This window comes from Doryrhamphus excisus, linkage group LG10, assembly GCF_037039965.1.
Source record: "Doryrhamphus excisus strain RoL-2023G ecotype Guam linkage group LG10, RoL_Dexc_Guam_v1.1, whole genome shotgun sequence".
Classification (NCBI taxonomy): Eukaryota; Metazoa; Chordata; class Actinopteri; order Syngnathiformes; family Syngnathidae; genus Doryrhamphus; species Doryrhamphus excisus.
Window position 1 is genome coordinate 18,985,636 of NC_136366.1, and position 24,503 is coordinate 19,010,138.

The 24,503-nt window shown below is 42.0% G+C and overlaps 2 protein-coding genes across 5 annotated transcripts; both read left to right on the forward strand.

Annotated features, from left to right (window-relative positions):
* The first annotated feature begins 999 nt into the window (after positions 1-999).
* On the forward strand, positions 1,000-10,546 carry hnrpkl (heterogeneous nuclear ribonucleoprotein K, like). Of its 4 annotated transcripts, XM_058064563.2 has the most exons (16): positions 1,000-1,095; positions 1,774-1,845; positions 3,150-3,247; positions 3,345-3,401; positions 4,388-4,431; positions 5,475-5,547; positions 5,939-6,052; positions 6,181-6,309; positions 6,411-6,712; positions 6,789-6,833; positions 6,939-6,978; positions 8,408-8,423; positions 8,994-9,023; positions 9,106-9,173; positions 9,367-9,536; positions 9,623-10,546. In XM_058064563.2, exons 2-16 carry the CDS (start codon positions 1,785-1,787, stop codon positions 9,651-9,653), a joined length of 1,278 nt encoding a protein of 425 aa, XP_057920546.2. In that variant the 5' UTR covers positions 1,000-1,095; positions 1,774-1,784; the 3' UTR covers positions 9,654-10,546. The 4 variants fall into 4 exon arrangements, 2 of the variants coding, with proteins under 2 accessions (XP_057920546.2, XP_078650372.1); XR_013629303.1 differs by lacking the exon at positions 9,623-10,546 and having other exon boundaries at positions 7,737-8,423; positions 9,367-9,409; XM_078794246.1 differs by lacking the exon at positions 8,994-9,023.
* Positions 10,547-11,302: 756 nt separating this feature from the next.
* LOC131108994 (guanine nucleotide-binding protein G(q) subunit alpha-like) lies at positions 11,303-23,409 on the forward strand. Its single transcript, XM_058060503.2, has 8 exons — positions 11,303-11,700; positions 11,812-11,972; positions 15,288-15,472; positions 17,839-17,993; positions 19,627-19,755; positions 19,833-19,962; positions 20,230-20,383; positions 21,352-23,409. Exons 2-8 carry the CDS (start codon positions 11,837-11,839, stop codon positions 21,540-21,542), a joined length of 1,080 nt encoding a protein of 359 aa, XP_057916486.1. The 5' UTR covers positions 11,303-11,700; positions 11,812-11,836; the 3' UTR covers positions 21,543-23,409.
* Positions 23,410-24,503: the final 1,094 nt, after the last annotated feature.

The following is a 24,503-nucleotide window of genomic DNA, read 5'->3' on the forward strand; positions in this document are numbered from 1 at the left end:
TTGTGGCCACCTGGGCAATAATCATTGGCATCTTGACCTCTGAGGTGGATGGATTATCTCTGCGAAGAATAAGTGCTCACTAACACAGATTTTGACACATTTGTGAACAATATTTGACAGAAATAGACCGCAAAAAAGTTTGACATCTTTGAGTTCTTGTTGAGTGTATTACACGTTTCCCATTGTCGCTTGTTAAGCCTGTCCGGAACAAAGAAAACCATTACCGTAAGCAAAAGTGAGGATGTGTGATTTTCTGTGGTGAGTGTTGCTATGGTGACAAAAAACACATTTTTGGTTTTTACAAACAGCTCGGACAAGTGTCTCTATTGTTGCAAATGAAAATATGTTCGCAGCCCCCCCTCCCCGAGAAGCATCAAGAACTGAATTATATCTGTCACCATGGTAACCTCAGAATATAGGAGTGTGGGGAGATAGCAAGAGGGAGGGAGGGCAGGCTCTTTTTTTGCAATAAGCCTGTATATGAAGGTGCGAGGCAATGCTTTAACCCAAATGGACATGGAGTACATTGAATTGACAGTGAGGTGTCAGCTCCGTCTGTCTCTTTTAATATTGACTTATTATTTTGTAGCCTGCACCCACGGTATGAGATATATAGTTATATGTACATATAATGATATAAAAATGCATTTCTAGAACTATAGGACTCCTGCTAATAAACAACTCATCCCTGATAGACACCCGGTGCTCTCTGTAGTTTTTGAACATAAATGTTTTCACAAAACTCCAAATACAGAACCAAAAAGACCCATATTTTAAATGTATCCATACTTTCGTGGATACCTTGCGTTTGCATACAACATTCAAATTATTATTATTTTTTTATGAATCTGTCAGTCAAAGGTGAAGCGTCTGTCCTGATCAGGAAACTAGGCACATATTTTGTGGTCGTTTGATTAAAAATAAAGCGTAGTCAGAAACGGCGGTAATGTTTTTCAGTCATTGAAATGAGCGCCATCCCCGCCCGCCGGTGCTGCCCTTGTCACACACATCAAGGAAAACCACTATGCCGCCTAGCTTCCATGTAAACCCTTCAAGCGTTTCAAGGCAAGACGCAGTGGAAGGCGCCAGTTTGTCGTAAGTATTGGCGTCATTTCATTTTTGGAGGTTGTAATACCAAAGTTTATAAGATGCTTTCAAAGCCGACACCGGGGCAATTGCTAAAATATTCGTGAGATGGCTCCGCACAGTCGCAACGTGTGAGCCGTACGGACACGCCTCGCTAGCTCACGAGTGACTAGCTTAGCTTAGCTTAGCTATTAGCATTAGCAAAGTCACGTCAACTTAGCTGCTACGAACATTAGCTTGCTGGTACTTGAGCAGACCCTATAACCGTAATCAGCGCTTATTTTGACCCCAGTATCTTTATACTAGATGAACATGAGCCGTCGGCCTTAAATAGGCAGCGCTTTTATTTAGATATACACAGGGTGCGCTTGTTTTGCTACTGAATCCACAAGTTAGCCTCGTTTTCAGGAGGGGCGGGGCTGCTTTTGTTGTGATAAAATAGCAACAGAACGTGTAGGTGGTTTATGTAATAGAATTGTGTATTACGCGTTATTTAAATGTAGGCGCATTTCTGTGAAACTGTTGCTTCGTTTTTTCTTGTCACATTGTATTAATATACTGCCGTATTTGTTAATTCAGACTAGATGCTAAACTAACAACAAATATGTCCCACTCAGAATATCTGTTATGATGTCTTTGCAAGGTTTTAATCAAGACAACATTATGTTTGCTTTAATTTCCCTGCAGGTGCCAAAACAATGGAAGTACAACTTGAACAGCCGGATGAAGACCTCTCATTTAGTAACACAGATGCTAATGGTGAGATTCCCCCCCATTCAAGACATTTGGTGAAATCAATGAGTGCACACTTTGTTATACAGCCAGCGTCAAAAACAAGTGTGGAGCTATGTGGGCTAATTAGTCCACTACAGGGAGGAGAATACAAAGAAATTCTGGCTGGTGCTACGTAGCATGTGGACCTGTCAGATGGTTGAGGGATACTGCTGTTCTCGGCTCCTGGGCCCATTTTTTTTATTCCAGGAAGGGAACACAGTGAATCTGAGTGTATTCCAGTCTGTGGTTGGCTGCCCAGCAAAAGCCTTTCACTGGGGTGGAACACACTGTACTGCAGACACAACATTTCACTCTGTACTGTACATGGAGATATACACATTAAATAGTACATGTCTGAACATTTTTTTCCTCCGAAAATGACTGTCTGCAGAAAAAAACATTCACCCTAAATCGATAAAAAATTGTAAATACATGATAGTACAGGCAGAATGTACAGCATACATGTACCATACATGAGGCGTGCTTCATTGAGTATGTTTTTTTCCATCAGTGTTGAGATTTCACTCTGTTCGCCGATCCTTGGACACACTGTAGTTCTTAAGGGGAGGGTTCTTTCACTGAATCTGACTTCATTCATTCATTCATTTTCTACAGCGGGGAGGGTCGTGGGGGTGCTGGAGCCTATCCCAGCTGTCTTCGGGCGAGAGGCGGGGTACACCCTGGACTGGTGGCCAGCCAATCACAGGGCACATATAGACAAACAACCATTCACACTCACATTCATACCTATGGACAATTTGGAGTGGCCAATTAACCTAGCATGTTTTTGGAATGTGGGAGGAAACCGGAGTACCCGGAAAAGACCCACGCATGCACGGCGACAACATTCAAACGCCACACAGAGATGGCCGACGGTGGGGTTGAACTCGGGTCTCCTAGTTGTGAGGCCTGCATGCTAACCACTAGTTCGCTGTGCAGCCCTGAATCTAACTTAATAATTACAATTAATTTTTGTTGTAAATGTTGATCTGAAAGGAGAAACGTAACCCTTGTGAAAAACTGGTCACTACTGTGTTTGTCCCAGTCCTTTATTATGGGGTACCATTTGTAACACCTGCGCATTTACATTATCATAAACACCTGGAGGAGGCCTGTGAGACACGTTGCGGTTATCTACAGACATACATTTCTCTTAAAACACCAAGGTGCTAATTATAGCAAACCAAGGCGGTACAATATTGACCACTCAAAGCCCTGTTTATCATCCAGTAGGCCTTAATTGTCCCTGGCTACATTCATTACCTCTCGTTCATGGTCTTCCCTCTCAGGTAAGCGGCCAGCTGAGGACATGGACGAGGAGCACGCCTTCAAACGCTCTCGCAATGCAGACGAGATGTTGGAACTGCGTGTGCTGCTCCAGAGCAAAGTGAGACCAGGCTTCGCCTTCTTCCGACTGTTGTTTGTTTTTCCTGTCCGTGCAGTTAGTTTCCTCTTTCTGAGAATGACCCCCCACTGTTTCACAGAATGCCGGCGCCGTTATTGGAAAGGGCGGCAAGAACATAAAGGCCCTTCGCACCGACGTGAGTAAACAGATGAAATACTGCATTTGTGTAAATATTTTTTTAACCTATTTTTACCAAATAGCCACCTGATTCTCTCATTGCCCCAGGTTTTAAAATGTGTCGATATTAAGTGTCGTCTTTTCATATGAGAAAATCACAATAAATAGAAATGGGGGAACTTTGCATGTGATTTTTTTCTTCCCCCTCACACTGTTAACCAATTCTTGATCGAACAGCAGGTTTCCTAAATACTTTTTTCATTTGGAATATTATGTTTGTCATCCTAAAATTAACCATGCGTTGGTTTGATTTGATTTTCAACATTATTTTTGAACGGTGTCGTCTATGACTATTTTGAACTCAATGGTGCCTCTGCTGGACGCAGCAAAGTAGTGCACTCTTATTTTGCCTCAGCTGCTTCACTGCACCATTGATAAACAAACAGTTCCACATAACCAACATAACAATTGATTATTATGCCCATCTCTAATTATAATAGTTAGCTAATTATTTAGTTAGCTCTAATAGTGCTGTCATCCACTTGTATTTGAATATACATATGAGAAAATCCAAAAGATGTCTTGTTGGATACATTGTGGTCATCCACGACCACATCTCTCTAGTTCTGTTTATTTTTGACCAAGCCACACTTCCTGCTCTTTACCCACTCAACTCAAAAGTGTCACATATACCATAAAATAGCAAAAGTTTAGCATGCATTCAATTAAAAATGTATTCCTTCTCCCCCTCTTTCCCCCTGTCCTTTCCTTTTTTTATTTTATTTTTTTAATTTTTGGCCACCTTCTTCCCGTTTGCCCATGTACTGGACCGACATGCCCCTCCACCTTGACGTTGGCCCAACTTCTGCCCACCCCCGAACGCCCACCTGCCACACCCGGTCGACCTTGCCCGTTAACTGTGCCCCACCCTAACATGTGAATGAATGCCCCCCATCCGCCCAATGCCAACCACGTCCACCGCCACCTCCACCACGGCCCATGCAGTACAATGCCAGTGTATCAGTCCCAGACAGCAGTGGCCCAGAGCGGTATGTCCCACCAGTTATTGCCTGATTAGAATATAATCAATAATCTGCCTTCTGTTTCACTGTAACATATTTTACACACATGACCCTCCCCCTACCCCCCAATCCCCACACACTTCCACACATGTATTGTTCCTTTTGATTTTTCTGTCCGTTTCTAAGCGCCTTTTGAGTATGATATTTGATATGCCGGCTATAAAATTTCACCATTAAAGGTGCGGAAGGCAGGCAGACTTTCTCTTCCTCTCTTTTCTGAGTCTCTCAAACCTCCCCCCGTTTTTCACCCCTCTGTTTTCCCCGCATCGCAGCCCATGATCGATCTTCATGAACGCTGTCTGACTCCCATCTGGAAGTTCTGCCCCCATCTGCTCCTTTTTGGTTGTCGCCTTCCCCACCCGCTCTTGCTATTAACATGTGTCTGAGTGACCCGATCTCAAGTGGGCACCTCTGAGTTGTCCCCCGGGATGTGTTTTCTCCTCAAGTGGCCACTTGAGATTTCACCACCATCACTATTGTGCCGCCTCTTCCTCAGCAAAACATGCAATCAGCATACTTTCTTTCATACCTCTTCCGCCATGAAGTTGGTAACCACTCGCATCTTCTACCTCACACTCTGCTACTCCGTCCCCTTGCCCACATCGTCTCTGCCTCCCCCTGCCCTCCCCCACTCCTCCAATGAGAACGTGTACTGGCATCGTATGGCGAGATTTGGTTTCAATTTATCTTCCCCAAGGACCGCACCCCCCTCTCCAAATGTGTGACCTGTCATTAATTGTAAACATTCTAATGACGCGCCCACCCCTTCCAAGACCTCGTCTACGGCGATATTGATAAAGTGCATGTGTCAGCAGCTCATTTAGCATTTGGGGAAAATAGCTTGGGTTGTGAGTGGTATGTCGCCGTCTTCACCCCCCCCCCAATTTGAAGCCACAATCAAGCCATTTTAAGTGTTGTCTCTGACGTCTCTTCTTCTTTTACGGTGTCACCTATGTGTCCCTGTTTGTAACGCACTTCCTTCATTTTGGCCCAACACGCTTCCCCGACAGGATCCTGAGTGTGAACGCCAACATCGACACCATTGGAGAGATTCTACTGAAGATTATACCCACTTTAGAGGAGGTAAGACACCTTGTTCGTCATATGTTGAGTAACGATCTGTACATGAGCACATGCAGGATTGATCACATTTGCTGCCAACCCAAATGTATGTTTTATTATTTTGGCTATATACAATACACACTCAATGATAGCTGAAGCTAGTGAAAAAAAAAACATGCCTAATGTGCGTGGTGTGATGCGTGGCCAGCAGCGTCAGAGGAGGAAGTAGTCGCAATATGTTGTTTTTGAGGGTTTGCGCCCCCATGCAGCACATAACCAAGGCAGACAGCACCTTGTTAATTAGAATAGAGCACATACATTAGACCTATACAATACTCTGATGCTGCTTAGCTTTCTCTTAGGCTGCAATACTACAACCCTTCACACAACTAGTTGACTGTTGTTTGTGCAGTACCAGCACTACAGTGGCATCGACTTTGACTGTGAGCTCCGCTTGCTGATCCATCAGAGCTTGGCCGGCGGCATCATCGGCGTGAAAGGTACCAAGATTAAGGAGCTGCGAGAGGTAAGATGAGGGACATATTCCTATTACTAAATGATCATGATTGGCTCCCAATTGGCTTTGTTTGCTGTTAAAGCATTTGCTTTAAAGACAGCTGACACTTTTATGTTGTTTGTCCCCCTTCTTACCAGAATACGCAGACCACCATCAAGCTTTTCCAGGAGTGCTGTCCACACTCCACTGACAGAGTTGTTTTGGTTGGAGGGAAACCAGAGCGAGTCATTGAATGTATCAAAGTTATCTTGGAATTGGTGTCGGAGGTGAGTTCAGGGTTTTGGGACCAATGAAGAATATTCTTCCTTTCATACCACTGTAAGCAGAGAATGATTAGTTTGTTTCTTTTATATTTTGTATCTTGCAGGCGACAATCAAAGGCCGAGCCCAACCCTACGACCCAAACTTCTACGACGAAACCTACGACTATGGAGGGTTCACCGTGATGTTTGAGGAGCGGGGCAGGCGGCCCATGGCGGGCTTCCCCATACGCGTCCGAGGCGGCTTTGAACGCTTGCCACCCGTGCGCAGCAGCCGACCCCCGCCTCCCTCCAGACGGGATTACGACGACCTGAGTCCCCGCCGGGGTCCCCCGCCGCCGCTGAGCAGAGGTCGCGTGGGGAGTAGAGCCCGCAACCTGCCCCTCCCCCCGCCGCCACCGCGAGGAGGGTGAGGAGGCACCCACATTGCCCAGTTGATGGGACACACTTGCACCTTTTTTGCTAATATCCTTCCTTGTTTCCAGGGGCGATAGATTCTCTCACGGGAGTTACCATGATGACAGACCAAGGTGAGATGGACTTCCCCAAAATGTCCTCCCTGGCGGGTTGTAAATAGAATCTTAACAGGTCTGTGAGACTGTGTGCTAAATTGCTAATCCTCTTTTTGTCTGCAGTGACAGAAGAAGCCGAGGAAGTGACCGCTACGACAGCATGGTGAGTGCCGCCTTAGCACGTCTAGTGAATTCTGTCTCAACAACAAGAGGCGATTGGAATTCCTTGTCTGAGCGTATAATAATCGGAGAGGCTCGGAACGCTGACGCGTTTTCGCTGTGTATGCACACTGATGGAGCCCCGCGGTTGCCGGGCAACGCTGGTCTCCTTGGTTACCTTCCGAGCAGCTGAGTACATCGTCCGGAGATCCGCCAGGCTAGCAAATGAACTTGAGCCGCAGCCAGAGCCATTCCTAAGCAGGTTCCCTTCAGGTCCTTACTGCAGGAAATACTGTTTCTTTTTTCTTCTGCCGCTTAATTAAATAAGAAGGCAGCTAATAATGCATATCAGTGGTGTAATAATGATTAAAAGTTATCATATGCCGTCTTTAAGGCATTGTCAATCACCATAAATAACCAAATTTAATGTCCTCTGTTAAAATGTCATAGGTGTTGAGAATAAAAAAGTTTGAAGTGAGTGAAAGATTAATAAAGATTAATTACGGCAGTTGGATCTTACCAGCATTCATGGTAAAACAAAAATAGAGCAACTTGTTTTGAAACTACATAACCTTTTATGTAAAACTTTAAATCTTTTAAACTACTTTTTAACTACTTAACATTTTTATTTTAGAGAAATAATTTTTTTTCCTCTTAATATTATTAATTAAATTTTCTAATATTTTGTCTTGATTCTCATAAAATCACTTCTCTTTTCCCCCATTTTCGTTGTTGTTTTCTTGTTTGCTTTTTTATATTCAGAATGTGCCAAGGACCATTACAACAGCCTTTGCCCGAGCCGCACTTTGGACACCCCGCTCCTAGCCTCTAACCGCAAGTCCTAGTCAGGCTTCAGGCTGCAGTTCATCTCATTGCCTGCAGGTGGCAACATTTGTAGACTCCATTTCTTTCCTGCTCTTTCACATGGCGCTAACATCTGGAAACTGGTACTGGCTGTGCATCAGCAAAGCAAGTGCCGATTATGTCATCATTGTCACATGACCATCAGACCAGAATGTTTGTCGCCCAAGGTCGTAAATGTAGTGTCGACCCACATATACAGCATGTTAGATAAGTTACATGATAACAGGAACCGGTTATGTTGCAGTTGGTGCAAAGTTCATGTTGTGTCAGAGGCCAGCAGGTGTGACATTTCAGGTCAACAATGGCGTGGGATGAGGGGATCGGCGAAACGGTATGTGTGAAACGTTAATGTTTGAACACACCATAAATTGCACCTGGAACATTTCCACAGCCTCCATTGGTGTTGTTACCCAATCCCGGTCAGCCGAATATTATATATTAGTACGTACTAGTAATATAAAGATGATATGCCTTATTGTTGTTGAAAAAAAATTGTTGTGAGCAAACTGTCTTTATTATGATACTAAACCAGTTTTGTGTTTTTCTTCTCTCCTGTTCCTGAAATACAGAGTGGAGGCGGTTATGGTAAGTGTTAATATTTGTGTTAATGCTGCATAGATTTACATCTCTGAATTTGGTGTACTTGGGTGGGTGTGAAAACACTTGCTATGTGGGGATCACCTTCATAAAACCCGTCTTGGTAACATTTTCAACTGTCATGCAAATGTACAAATACGTCAACCATGTACAAAAACGGTGAAAACATTGATAATGTAATGTAAAGATTTACAAGCGTAAAAAGAAATGGAACCACTGTAAAACACAACCTAACGCAGATGATGACACTCCAGTCTCGGGACTTCTAGTGTTTGTTCTCTCGTCACGTTCTTCACCAAAACATCAACAATCGCTGCTCAAATGAAGTCTGTGATGTGTATGTTGCCATCTTGCACCATGGCTGTACAACTTTTGGAAAAAAAGGAAGATAACGAAAAAGGCAAATACTCACCCAGAATTTAACATTTGATGCTCTTAGCTGCTTGAACTGAAATTCTGAATTGTACAACTTTCACTTGTGGTTGTGTGTATGCCAGGCCAGTAGTTGGCCGTGTTGCACTGTGGCGTATCTTCAGCTTTGGTCTTTTCTTTTTCAAGACAACAATTCCTGGGATCATTTCCATTCTGGTTAGTGGTCTCAATTGTGCTTTCTTGCACTGTAATTCAACACCAGTTGACTTTTGAAGACACTTCCTTGTCTGCGTCCCAGGTGGCCGAGGCTCATACAGCGACATCGGAGGTCCCGTCATCACAACGCAGGTCACCATTCCCAAAGATGTAAGTAAAAGTACAGAAGATCCCTCTGTTAATGGTCCAATTTCACAACAAATGAAGTAAGTCTCACGGGTCCCACAATAGCTGATTGGAAAGTGTGTCCAAAATCCAGCCTAGATCCCGTTTTGCATGTCTCTAGCTTCTGCATGTTATGGAACCTTTTGAAACGTTTACATGGCAATGTTTGGTCTTGCAGCTTGCTGGCTCCATCATCGGCAAGGGTGGCCAAAGGATCAAGCAGATCCGCCACGAGTCCGGGGCGTCCATCAAGATCGACGAGCCGCTAGAAGGTTCGGAGGACCGCATCATTACCATCATAGGAACGCAGGACCAGATCCAGAACGCCCAATACCTGCTGCAGAACAGGCAAGTGCTCCAGGGTGACGTACTGCGCTCCGTGAGTGCTGGGAAAAGTAATAGACTTGATGACATTCCCGGGTTTTTAATTCCAGCGTGAAGCAGTACTCCGGTCGGTTCTTCTAGGAAGGAATGAAGCGGCGGGAAGCCATGCCGTACGTACTGTTCACTCCTTCACTTCAGAGCCGACATTCCTCTTCCGTGGATGGATCACAATCTGTCGTCCCAGCTTCTACAGTATTGATAGCACCTCTGGAAAATCAAGGAGCCCGTAACGTGCGATTATTTTTCAGGACGTTCTCATTCGTGACACCATTTGAAGTGAAATCATTTTTGGTGTTGTTTGCCACTGTCCAGCCTGCGTTGCAGTGCAGCATGCAGAACGTAAGCATTGGTTTTTTTTTTGACGGTTTCTGTGATTTTTCAGCTTCACACTCTCCGAAGGATGATGTTTGGTTTTAGGGGTGGTTAAGGATGCGTCTTTTATGCTAAAATGGGCTCCATGCTGGGGAATCATGTTTTTGCCGCAAATATCACGGTGGTCAGCTGGCCTAACACAGACCGGAAACAGCTTAGCTTAGCTTAGCTTATGTCAAACGCAAAAGTAGTCGGCCCGCTCATCAAAACAACTTCTTAAAATGGCTTCTTCACCATCTCTTTGCTACAGCTAACATTTTAGCATCATTCTTCAAACACTGTTCTCCAAATATGACACTTTTTGCTTTAATGTTCGATGAATGTGCCAGTTTGATATATCAAGAGATTTTTTTATGGATGTTTTTCATAGAGAATCGAGGAAGCTATACAAATGTGTGTGTATATATTTACAAAGACACCGTTTCATCAAGTTTTTCTTGTCTTTGGTCATCCAAAAAGAAATTTGATACAGTTTTTTTGTGATAGTTCATTGTATTGCTGCATTGGGTGTTTTTTATTTTGACAACCTGTAACCATTTTTAAAATGTCCGTATCTGTTTGATATCCTGCAGGTGTTGGCTAAATAAACGGTTTTGCACCCAGCGTCAAGTCTTTTCAAGGGACTTGTTTTTAAAACCTACAAACATGCTTAAGAATACTAACTGTTTTTGCAGCTAAAAATAAGTGGGGAACGAAGTATTTGATGATAGTTTATGGAATAAAATACTCATTTAAAATGACTTATTTGGTAAAGTAATACCTGCAATATTATCATGGTGTAGCCAGGTGCATCATGGGAAAGCTAAAATAATACATTTTATTTGTATAGCGCTTTTCGAAATACTCAAAGACACTTTACAGACGAATGGAGTTGAATAAAAGCAAGTAAACAGTAAAAGATACATTAAAATACAACATTCATTCGTTGATACACAGTTAAAACATGAGAAAAAGCGGGGCGGGCCACAGCAGTCAGGTATAAAAAGTTAGACATTAAAAACAGATTTAAAGAGGTGGGTTTTTAGTTGTTTTTTGAAACTGGGAAGGTCAGGGCATGCACGGAGTGAATTGGAAAGTAAGGCAGTTTACCATGGTCGGTTGGTATTGCAACCCTGTAACAATAGCAATAAAATAATACAATTATTCTCAAATTCCTTTTTTGCCTTCAATGCTCTACGGTATGAACAATTGTAATAATATAAGCAACACAGTTATTTCTGAAAATTAGACATATCTCCCAGCTATGACGCTTACAATGGCAATAATTAGTGACTAGAGAATGCACTTGTTTGACTATAAAGGCTGTCCCTTGACTCATCTAAGGTGTATACAGCATACGGAGTCTCCCCACAACGTGGAGCCCGCTTCCGTGTTTAACTGTCGACTCAAGCGTGGGTGACATCCATCCGTAGTCGTCTGCTTGTTACCGGAAATGAGTTAATGTAATGGAGAAGAGCTCAGACTGCTTCCCATCAGAGAGCTGCCCCTCCGTCACATGCTGCTCTCCAGGACGCCTACTGCACAGCCACATGAGCCGCGTTCAGGACACAAAACTCAGCTCTGGATCTCGGCTTTTTTCTCTCGTTCCCTCTCCCATGGACGCACAAGTTTTTCTTTGTTTAATTTAATGGCGCTATGAAGTGAAACTCCGCCATATTCATCAAATCCACCACACCCGTCAACAACAGCGCGCGACTATAAAAAGTTTTAATTTCACTTTAAAATACTTGCTTTTCTACAAAAGACAAGAAATAAGGTAAACTATTACAATTGGTTAAACATATGTATTGTTGTGGTTCTCGGGGGTTGTAAAGAAAGCTGGGGTTCTGGTTGACTTCACCGGCATCATGTTTGCATCCGTGCCCAGGGAGGTGACGCCTATCCCGGGCACGATGACCCTGATGGCGGCTGGGGCTTGTTGCCTCAGCCCGGAGGCCAAAGAGGCTCGCAGGATCAACGACGAGATCGAACGGCAGCTACGCCGCGACAAGAGGGACTCTCGACGGGAATACAAGCTTCTCTTGCTGGGTAATGAAAACCACTATAAAAGTATCTTTTGAAAACAAAGTTTTCACAATGATTGAACTGCATGCAATTGTGCTTTCATTACATTTTGTAGTGTTTTTTCCCCTGCACCACAGCGGCCGTGATTGCATAATGGCAGTTTATAAATGTGATGCATGACAGAGCTGACATTGACATTGTTCTAATCAGCCTTCAAAATAAAAGCTGCCAACCTTCCTTACATTAGGTACGCTCACACGTCATAATGCAGCCCAACTCAACTAAAATGTCCTCAACTAATCATTTGGAAATGGATATTGTGATGATAGAATAATGTTGTTACTTCATGAACTCCTTTAAAACTCCAGTGTTTCAAACATTTGACTGGATTGATGTCAACAAAAAGGTCTTGCTGCAGTATTTGGGCGATGAAACCAGCGTGGGGGCTATATGCGACCCACCGCCTTTTTTGTTTTTTGGAAAGTTGGAATATTTAAAATAAATCGTGATATTATGCAAAAATCAAAATAAAGTTTTATTAAATAAAACATGTTAAATTAATAAAATAAAATAAAAATAACGTAAATTATATTAGGAAAGCAGGAAGTGAACAAATGTAACAGTTACTGATTGTACAAGAACCAGATGGAGGGGTAGGATTTAATAAGCTTTGCTTCTTCCTACTCCTTTTGGACAAGTGGAACTGTGAACTGATTATGTGATGCACTCAATTGGAATCTGATGCATGTTCAAATGAAATTAAACCATTACCATTTTTTTAAATTAGGTTGCAGGAAAAAGTGATAATATTATGGGAATGAAGGGGCCATCCATAATTTTCAACATTTTCACAAGCATACAAACCGTACAAGGGGGCGAGGGGGTTAAGACATCAACGTACGCTTTTTTGAAAACCAGAAAATGTCGATGTCTGTATGTTCGAACCGCGGGACGCAGTCAAATTTTAGCGCGAATAGACTGGTCACCTGTCGTCGTATGCTAGCGCGAAAGCGTACCAGTCCACGCGTACTGGTCACCTGTCGTCGTATGCTAGCGCGAGAGCGTACCAGTCCACGCGATACTCCACGTAGCTCTGCGTGCTTCGCATTCCAACACAACAATCAGACAATGGCCGACCCCGGTGATTTCGATTACCTATTTTCGTTCATCAAAAAGAGAATTACTGCCATTCATCGCTCACCGAGCAATGCATACGAACAATACATCAATGTTTACTGCTTTGTGCGTTCAGAAAGAAAGCGGAAGGACGCTGTCGCGGCTGGCCAGGCGGCTTGGAAAGGTTCCAAATCGAAGGATTCGAGCAGGGCAGATTTGTTCCGAAGTGCCGTTGCGAAAATGGAGAAGATCAAAACTAAACCGACCATCCTGAATCTATTGGCCAGCTCTGTGTTTATTTTCTATATTTGGGCATGGACCTGGCTGTGATTGCCATTTTCTGAACTCTGTGGTGGTGAATTTGACTTTGTGGACAGTGCAGTAACAATCAATGTGATTTTCACTTCCTGTGATACACTGACTAGACTATAGGTGTGATTGTTAAGCCTTTTCAAAACAGTTGTGGCATCTTTGTTGCATACTTCGCATTGAGTTGAGTTCAAGGGTTGTGTCCATCATTTCAAAGAAGATTTTATCTCCTCAGGCTTTTGGAAACAAGGGGCAACTCTTCTGCTCCTTGAGTAATCATGTGTGTATACAAGAAGTATTCCCTTGATTAAAAAATCCTGTGGAAAACAGTTGTTGCATCAGGACTTTTCTACATGTATCATTTGATAGAAAGAACAATACAAAAAGACAACCTTTGTAATACATTTGTATTTTCTTGAAAGAAAAATACAGTAAACCTCGGATATATCGGATTCAATTGTTCCCACTGGTTTTGTCCGATATAAGCGATATCCGTTATATGCGTATACCGGAAAATGTCCGCCACATTCATTACACGGACGCGCAATGCCATGGGGGAACTTTCTTTGATCCATGTTCACAGCCAAAGCTGAAGATTATAACATCTTTGTATGAATTACAGACATGTACATGAGCATGTACAACGAAAAAAAAAAAAAATCTCAAATCTGTAGAAATGCCTTCTTGTTGCTATTAGGGAGGTTTAGAAACCAAACGATAAACGTAAACGCAAACGATAATGACGTCACAGGCTATTGACAAGTCGGCAAGTTCCCATACATTTCAATAGCATGTGACGTCATTATCGTTTGCACTTACGTTTATCGTTTGGTTTCTAAGCCTCGCTAATAGCAACAAGAAGGCATTTCTACAGATTTGAGAATTTTTTTTTGTTTTTTTCGTTGTACATGCTCATGTACATGTCTGTAATTCATACAAAGATGTTATAATCTTCATCTTTGGCTGTGAACATGGATCAAAGATGGATCAAAGGCCACGATGCGGCCATCCCGATATATGCCAGGGAAATTGGAACGGGACCGGAGATTTTGTCCGAAATAGGCGAAATCCGTTATAAAAAATCCGATATATGCAATGAATTTTTATTGGAAATGCATTACAGAAAAATTGGTTCTTTTTTATCTGTCCGTTGTGAGCGAATTTCCGATATATCCGAGTCCGATATATCCGAGGTTTACTGTACAAAAAAGAGGCATTTGATATAATTTTTTATCTTGTCCATGTCCAATACAATGTTGATGGGCAGTGACTGATTGACCAGAGAACACTATTGGATTGGATATGTTCGAATTTCCTGGCTGTATTGGGTCAGTTGGTCATGGACCTATCAACATTTTTCATTTGGGATTGTACTCTTTTTTTGGGGGGGGGGGGGGGGGGGGTTGCTCAAAAGAGTACGGTTTGTAAGCTCGTGAAAATGTTGAAAATTATGGATGGCCCCTAAGTCAAATGGCCAAAAGAGAGTGATGTTCATACTAATAATATGCTTTTTCACCAATATCACACAGCTGAGATGCATATTTACTTGGCATTTGTATTTGTTATGCAAAATATCACATTTTGCTCTTGCATTCTTTCACTTTTCAATATGTGGCCCCCGCTGGAAAACGTTTGGACACCCCTGCTCGACAGAAGGGAAAGTGGTGGAAGGTAGCAAAATAAGTTTTCCCGCGTTCTTACTGTGTATGGTGCCTTCAGGGGTAGAGCTTACCAAATGTTGTGAAGGATGCCAAAATAGTTGCTCCATAACACTTTTGGACCCGAATATGGTGCCGAAAGGGGGCCATTTCCTGAAATCAGAGGCGCACAAACCTCAGTGGAATGATTCATAATGGTTAGAGCTCACCAAACTTCACACACGTGTGTATTGACGTAGTACATGTGTGTTTTTAGGGACGGGTGAGAGTGGGAAAAGCACCTTCATCAAGCAGATGAGGATCATCCATGGCCGTGGGTACTCGGACGAGGACAAGAGGGCGTACACCAGGCTGGTCTACCAGAACATCTTCACCGCCGTGCAGGCCATGATCCAGGCCATGAAGATGCTGCGGATTCCCTACAAGTACGAACACAACAAGGTACAAATGACTGTTTTATTGTTGTTGGAGGAGCCGCACGCCATTTTCAGTCATGTTTAGTTTTACGGTCCCGCTGCCAGACATCGGAGTGGGCTGTCCTGTGCAAAGTATACGCTATGTGGGGCATGTCAAGACAAGAACCAAGCTTTACGGGATTACAGCATGAAATGTTATTCTTATACAAAAGTACAGCAGGAAGTATTTGGGGGAAAATAACTTTATTCTTGTCAATGTGACGTTATTCCTTTGTCTACATGTGTGTGAGTGGCCAGCATCTTATTCATCACATAAATTGCCTCAGCCACAATAACCACGCTGCACAGGTTCCAGGTAGCGAAGAGGGGCCCTGGAGAGAACACTACACTTCCTGGTGACCTCAGAGAGGGAAGGCAGGTGTGAGGGGTGTGTGTGTGTTGTCATATCATCGTCAGAGTCTTTGGGAAGCATTAACCAAGTCTGAGACCGCATTCCTGATTTCTTTTAACACATTAAGATGACCTTTGATGGAAACTCTCCATGCAAGTATTACAGTTTTTTGTAAACGGAGGGTGTAAATATTAGTACAGAGGTCAGGAAGTCAGCCAGATAAGTTACTCAGATGTTCCAAATGATTATGAACAAGTACGTGCATGGGGGGTGGGACCACTGGGCTGCAAAAAAACTTGAATTAAAGGAACTAATCCACCACTTTTAAAAATTTGACACCAACATATCGTGATATATTCTAAGGTCCGTAGGACAGAGTGGGGAAAAAAAGTTACTTTTCTGGCTTCTCATTTTGTATTTTTCTTTGTCGCTCTGCTTGAAACACTGTCCCAAGTTTTAACACTTTAGCTTGTTAACATGCTATATGCTATGAATGTCCCTGTGTGTAAGAGTTAAGAAGTGTAGAGGTGACTATAGGGATGTTATGTTATGTGTAAAGTGCTTTAATAATGGTAAAAACTGCATTTAGAAAGTCAAACAGGTTTTCTATGGTCTAGCTATGTAAATATCCGGTTTCATAATATTGAATCCTTTGTGGAAATTCTGGAACCGATTGACCTCGATAAACGAGTAAGGAACTATCCAGAACTTTCCAAAATGGCGTTGAAGACATTGCTCTTTGTCAGACTGGATTTTCAAGCTTGCGGAGTCAATAGATAGTAAAAACCTGCTAATGCACCATATCCTTTGTGTGCAGGAAAGTTTGTTTTTCTTTCATTTTGGATGAAAGCAAATATAAAATTATTTTGTGCTGACCAGCGCCAAAACACGATTTCAAATGCTGCAAATGCCACCAACGGAAACCGGGTAACCATTTTGTGTCTTTTGTACACTCTTTCAATGTGATTTTTGTGTGATGGGAGACCACCGCTACATAATAAACACGGTGTCGACCTGGCCTCTGCATGTGACTCTGGTGGCACACGTGGTGCGCATCCACTGAAATATTCGCTGCCAGGCAGAGAGGCGCATTAAGGCGGCGGGGGGAAAGATTCCAGGAAGACATCCGTTTTCCAAGCCAGAGGAGATTATCTCAACAAGATTTTACCCGTAACTCTGCAGCCTCTGCACTTAGTTGGGCTCCTAAATGCATTTGAAATGAAACGCTCGATGCACTCGAGTAAACGCCAAAGAGCGACTGAGAGTCCTAAGTGGAAGTTGTGCGCTACATGCTAAATATTATTCTCCTGTGGAATACTTAATTACGTGCACGTCTCCCAGCAAACACAGTCGCTATTTTGTCGTCCTGTCGGGATTGACACCAACACAAACAACGCCCTTAAAGGATGCCGCAGTCTTGATGGCAGCCAAAGAAGAAGACTATAGGAAATGAATCTAAGTACAGTGTACGCAGGCAGCGCATTGATCCTCTCAGCCCAGCCCTTCTATGAATGAAGTCATGTGCTGCAAGGCTTTCATCAGCCATCAGGCACCATCACAGCCCACAATAAAACCATGAACGGCGTCAGTCAGTCGAGCCCATATCATATAATCCCAGTCTGTTGCGCAAGTATGTATATTTCCAGGCTGGAAAAAAATACCATAGTTCATTTGGAAGCAATTGATTAAAACGGATCCGAAGCGCTGATTGATCTCCAATGACTTCATATTTTGCAGAAAAAATTCCAGAGTCAAAGTGTCCAGGCCATGTTTGAATTAAAATAAATTGTGTACTTCACTACTGAGTAGCCAGGACAGAGGTGTGTTTACTGTGTGCTTTAGTAATTTCTATGCCAGCCGTCAGGTTTTCCCTCTTTGCCATAACAGATGCTTCCATAAAAGTCGGCTAAAAAGATAACAGACTCATGGAGTTGATCCTCAGGTTATCGATGGGCTGCTATTGATGTTTCCTTGTGCTTTGTTTCTATTCCTATGTTCAGGCCAACGCCAGTATTGTCAGCGAGGTTAATTTGGAAACGGTGACAACATTTACAAAACCATATGTGGACGCCATCAAGAGCCTGTGGGCCGATCCGGGGATTCAGGAATGTTACAATCGGAAGAGGGAATACCAGCTCTCGGACTCTGCCAAATAGTGAGTGTAAACAGATGGGTATCTGCTCGGGCTTTGCGGAATACTTTCCATTGTTTCCTCTGCCTGCCACATGGGGGGGGGGGTCTGTTTATGATGTTGAAAGTTTACATGCTGAATGAAAAGGGGTCACCTTGTCACTCTTTCAAAACCACTCACATTGAGCTGAAAGTGCTGTGGTATGCATGCCAGGCCAGTAAATGGCGATGCCACTTTTTGATACTGAAATTTGTTATGTTTGGGTGTAAAATGATGACGTTTAGGCTGCACGGCGGTTGAGTGTTTAGCGCGCAGGCAACACAGCTATGAGACCCGAGTTCAATTCCACCCTCGGCCATCTCTGTGTGGAGTTTGTATGTTCTCCCCGTGCATGCGTGGGTTTTCTCCGGGTAAAATTGTCCATAGGTATGAATGTGAGTGTGAATGGTTGTTTGTCTATATGTGTCCTGTGATTGGCTGGCCACCAGTCCAGGGTGTCTCCAGTCCCGTTCCAATTTCCCTCGCATATATCGGATGGCCGCGTCGTGGCCTTTGATCCATCTTTGATCCATGTTCACAGCCAAAGCTGAAGATTATAACATCTTTGTATGAATTACAGGCTATTGAAATGTATGGGAACTTGCCGACTTGTCAATAGCCTGTGACGTCATTATCGTTTGCGTTTACGTTTATCGTTTGGTTTCTAAACCTCCCTAATAGCAACAAGAAGGCATTTCTACAGATTTGAGAAATGTCTTTTTATTTCGTTGTACATGCTCATGTACATGTCTGTAATTCATACAAAGATGTTATAATCTTCAGCTTTGGCTGTGAACATGGATCAAAGAAAGTTCCCCCATGGCATTGCGCGTCCGTGTAATGAATGTGGCGGACATTTTCCACTATACGCATATAACGGATTTCGCTTATATCGGACAAAACCAGTGGGAACAATTGAATCCGATATATCCGAGGTTTACTGTACTACTTTTTTTTTAAGATGTATGTATTTTCCAAATATGTAATTAATAATATGCATGGTTTTCTCATTTATTGTCAAAAGTTGCATATATATGAGAATAAAGGTGTAAGAAAAAAACAGTCATATTATTGGGACTGAAAGTTTTAATATTACTGGAATAAATTGTAATTTGTCAAAGACAAAGTTACCAAATTATGTTGGAATATTATGAGACAATATTATTTTTGAGATAAACTGTATTCTTGTACAATTATGATTAAAACCCAAATATATGTATATTTACTATTCTTACTATTACCCCCATAAATACACAATTAAATATAAATATTATAATATATGTATATTATTATATAAATATTAAAAATAAATACACAAACATGCAGCCGTTCTAAACTTTTGTTGTAAAATTTAATTATTATTGTAACATTAAAATAAAGGAAAATAAATTAGGCCTTTATTTGTGCGATTGCATTTTCTAGAAATATGTAATAGGCATATTTTTTCCCATGAAAGATAATAACCGTTAATTCTAATAATATATATATTGTAGTATGCAGCATAGTTTTTCATTTGTTGTCAAAAGTTGCAAATATATGAGAATAAGTGTTTATAGTGTTGACATTATTTCACGACTATCCTTTGAATAACATGAATATAAAATCTATATGTCAACAGCTATCTGAATGACTTGGATCGGATCTCCGACGCGGCGTATTTGCCTTCCCAGCAGGACGTGCTGCGGGTCAGGGTGCCCACCACGGGTATCATCGAGTACCCCTTTGACCTGGAGAACATGGTGTTCAGGTGGGTTGTGCCCCCAGATCCATTCCAGATCCAAGTCAGTTGTCAAGGCTCTGATACCCCCGCCTCCTGCCGTGCAGGATGGTGGACGTTGGCGGGCAGCGCTCCGAGAGGAGGAAGTGGATTCACTGTTTTGAAAAGGTGACCTCCATCATGTTTCTGGTGGCGCTCAGCGAGTACGACCAAGTCCTTGTGGAGTCCGCCCATGAGGTGAGACGCTCCAATGCTCTAAATGATGTCCCATATTTCTAACACTAATCTTATTAAAGCATCGTAAACAAGACAGTTGGTTTCATGGTCTCATTCGATGCAAGCCCTTCCTCTGTGGCAGTGTGCTTAACTGATCTGCAGGGGGAGCTCTTTAGTCACTCTGCCAGGCTTGTTTTCATGACAACAAATAGAATTTGCAGTCTTCCTAAGAGCACATTTGAGCACACAGAACTACTTATTCATTTATTTATTTGTCTGTCATTGAAGAATCGTATGGAGGAGAGCATGGCCCTGTTCCGGACTATCATCACCTACGAGTGGTTTGAAGAGTCTTCCATCATCTTGTTCCTAAACAAGATCGATTTGCTGGAAGAGAAAATCATGCATTCACATTTGGTCGACTACTTTCCCGAATATAACGGTGAGAAACTCTTCTTCTCCGTGATATCTAGTAATCCCTGGGAAAGATAACGGATCTGAAAAGGAGTAGGAAGAAGAAGATCTTATTTAATCCTACTCAGTTCTCCGTGGCTCAGCCTTTACTGATATTTTTTAAATATTGCCATTTTCTATCAGGGAGAGGAAAGAGTAGTAATTGTGTAACAATAATTATATATATGGCCCATGGAAGCAGGTAGAAACTAAAGTCAAAATTATTGCTTTGTGTCATTTAAATGAATTAATTTCATTTTTTAGACACATTTTATCATAGAACATAGAATAAATTTTTTAAAATGAAACTTGTTATTATTACGGGGGGAAAAAAATCCAACCCTACATGACCCTGTGTGGAAAAAATGACCCCCCCTGCTCCCCTCTTGTGTAAAACATAACTTAATTGAGATTTATTGAGATCTATCAATCTGGAAAATGCTATAAAGCCATTTCTAAAGCTTTGGGACTCCAGCAAGCCACAGTGAGAGCCTTTATCCACATATGGCGAAAACATGGAACAGTGGTGAAACTTCTCAGGAGTGGCCGGTCAACCAAAATGAACCCAAGAGCGCAGCGGCGACTCATCCAAGAGGTCACAAAAGACCCCACAACATCATCTAAAGGCCTCAGTTGCTAATGTTCATGACCCATAGGAAAGACAAAAGGCAGAATGAGGTGATGGTCTGGGGCTGTTTTGCTGCTTCGGGACCCTGGAAGACTTGGAAACACCAGCAAGTCCTCTGAATGGCGGAAGAAACACAGAATGAAGACTTTGGAGTGGCCTAGTCCAAGTCTTGACCTGAATGAGACTCATTGCAAGTTACAGCCAACACCTGATTGCAGTTGGAGCTGCTGAGGGTGGTCCAACAGGGGGGGACAATCACAGGGCCATGTAGAGTTGTAACAAAAATAACAGCGGCGCTCCTTTCCTGACTCCTCCCCTACCCCATGCAGGTCCCCAGCGGGATGTCAAAGCGGGCCAGGAGTTCATCCTGAACATGTTTGTCAACCTCCATCCGAACCGCAAAAAGCTCATCTACTACCACTTCACCTGCGCAACCGACACAGACAACATTCGCTTCGTCTTCCGCGCGGTCAAAGACCACATCCTGCAGGGCAACCTGGAAGACTACAACCTGGTTTAAAGCTGCCACTGGGGGGAAGGGCTTGGTTGCGGTTGCTGTAATTGGACGTGCTTTCTCAAGCCCGGCGGTCGGAGAAGCCCGAGGCGGCTGATGATCACTAGATTACAAGATGGGGGCTATAGTCTCGAGCGCATGTCTCCGAATGACTGTACTACTGATGCATTTCATACCTTTTTGAAAACGTCCTAGCTAGCATGTCCTGACCACTAAACCGCTGCTTTGGTGTCGAGTCGCTCGTGAGAATCACTCTGAGGCCTTCTTGCTTTTTAAAGTAAATGAATGACCATGACTCGGATGCAGAGGGACTACTTTTTTGGAGCACGCCAGGCCTCTGAAGACTTCTCTTAGCTTTTGTGCCACTAAAGGGAAGGCAGTTGTAATCAACACTAATTGCACATTTATTTTTCAAGCTTTCACTGATTTTGCACACTTAAGTAACTTTGTGTAACCCTTTGGAACACTTTGCGTGAGTAGCCATCTTTTCTTTTTTTTTTTTTTACTTTTATTTTTATTTCTGCACTGCAGAAAATCTTATGAAGGAGTATTAGGGCCACCAGACACATCAATCAAATGATCAGAAATAATTACAATAATGAAATAGCGCTATACAACTAGGAAAAAAAAATTCAAAATAACGAGAAAAAAATGTGAAACTAGAATGTCACTAATTTTTTAAGAAAAAGCTGTGAAGCGACACGGATAAAGTTGTATATATACAAGATTAAAGTTGTAAAGTTATAGTAAAAACACACATTTATCATGATCAAGTCATCATATACCGAGAATAAAGTCGGGAAAAAAGTTGTGAAGTTACACGGATTGTACACAGCAACAAAGTTGTCAATTTTTGATACGTTAATACAAGAAAAAAAAACATGACATTAATGAGGAAAACGTGAATACCAGTAGTAACAGTATTCAATATTTCAGTAAAAGTATTAAAGGAAAAAAAATCTTATTTTTTTGCAAGAAAAAAGTTAAGCTACAAGATAGTTTTGCCAAAGTAGTAATACAAGAAAAAATATTTTTATGATAGTCAAGAAATAGAAAAATGTATACAGAGTTGTAAAGTGACAAAATTCAAGTTATAAAGTTTGTGAACAAAGGCGTATTTTCCAAGAAAAATATGAATATGTCATATCACAATAATAAAGCAGTAATACCACTGTAATATGGGTACGTTTGAATGTACACCACTAAATATAAAGTAATAAAAAACAATGCATTTTTTCCCCAAGAAAAAACCCATTGGAAGATAAAAGGGTAAAGCTAGTACAGCTCTCATATAGTCACAACCATACACATAAAAATGTTTTCCTCCAAGCATAATTCATTTTTCTTTTCAGTGTTGCCATCAAATTTTTATGCACATGAATACATTTCAAAGGGAATCCTTTCTTTTTTTGCAAGCATTTTTAGTGATTGCATCAAACTGCGTTAATATGTAATTTTCCTCGGTTAAAATTGCCAAATTGGCTGTAGAAGTGGGCTGTCGTTTACCCCAACGTACGCTATAAATATCACACGGTTGTTTTTTTTTTTTTTACCCCCCCCCCCCCCCCCCCTTCCGTTTGGGTTGGTTGAGGTCGGCACGGAGAGGCTGGCTGCTGACGAGATAAGTGCGGTGTTAAATAATCTCTCAGGCATTAAATGAGTGCATTGAAGTGCTCTTTAAAAGGGTTTGGAGTAAATGAATACAAAGCTAATTAAGAGCTTATTGGTGACACCGCTGTTTACATGACCTCTGTCTTCTTATTAAAAATCATTTCATTTTAATTTATGGTTGTGTTTCACTCACTGCAGCTTGTTTTATTCGGCCTCTTGGTGTGTTTTGTATGTTGATCATTTCAATAAACAAAAATTAGATTATTTGGGTCTGCTCCTACCCTACAGTTGTGTTTTAAATGTTGGCTGAGTTTTAGTACGAGGATGGCTTCCCTCCCTGGCAGCGGTGTCCGAGCCAACATCGGTGAGTTTAACAGTGCAAATATTTACTCTATTGACTCTGTTTGATTGACTGTGTGTTATTTTCTGCATTGCAGTCATCGGTCGGTCGATCACCAAATCCAAATATGGTTCTGATGAGTCCAACCAGCCCCACCGGGGACACCGAGGAAACATTTGATCGTGAAAAATGATAAGTATTGTGTATCCAGTCACGTCACAACATAGCATAACCGAACTTTCCCTACATACATTGCAAATATTTGTTGTTCAAAGAAAACATGAAAAAAAATATATATATCACAAGATACAGTGCAAATACAGCACAGTAATCCAGAGTTACAGCATAGAAATACATTATTTAAGCCGTCTAGACATGAACTAACACCCCTATAATCACCATTAGACTAATTTTACCCAACATAGTAGATCATGGATCCATCCATCCATCCATTGCCTATGCCGCTTATCTTCACTAGGGTCGCGGGGTATGCTGGAGCCTATCCCAGTTGACTTTGGGGCGAGAGGCGGGGTTCACCGGCTCCAATCAGAGATGGCCAAACGGACATTCGAACCAAGATAATCTTTATCTCCCGACTGTGTGGCCTGCATGTTACACGTTCAGAAATATACAAATGTACGAGTACCAATATGAGTTTGCCGGGACGAAAGGCATGATGGGAATCCATTAAAATAGTTTTTTAATTTTAAACTCGTATTGGTGCTTGTATTATATATACATATATATTTTACATGTTTTTATTCAAATTAATTATTTATATTCAAACAAACAAACGGGGAGTATTGCACCTGATATAATAATCGCTCACATCTTAGCATAGAACATATTAGCTTTACTCAGAAATAATTAATAATAATAATAATAATTAATTTATGTTGGTGCTATAGTACATGCTTTTCATTGGACAGCGACATATTACGCCCTCTTGTGGCTTTTGGGGGCAAAGCAGACCTTTTGGTGGTGAAAACATTGTAGCAGAGCGCATAGGGAAGTCA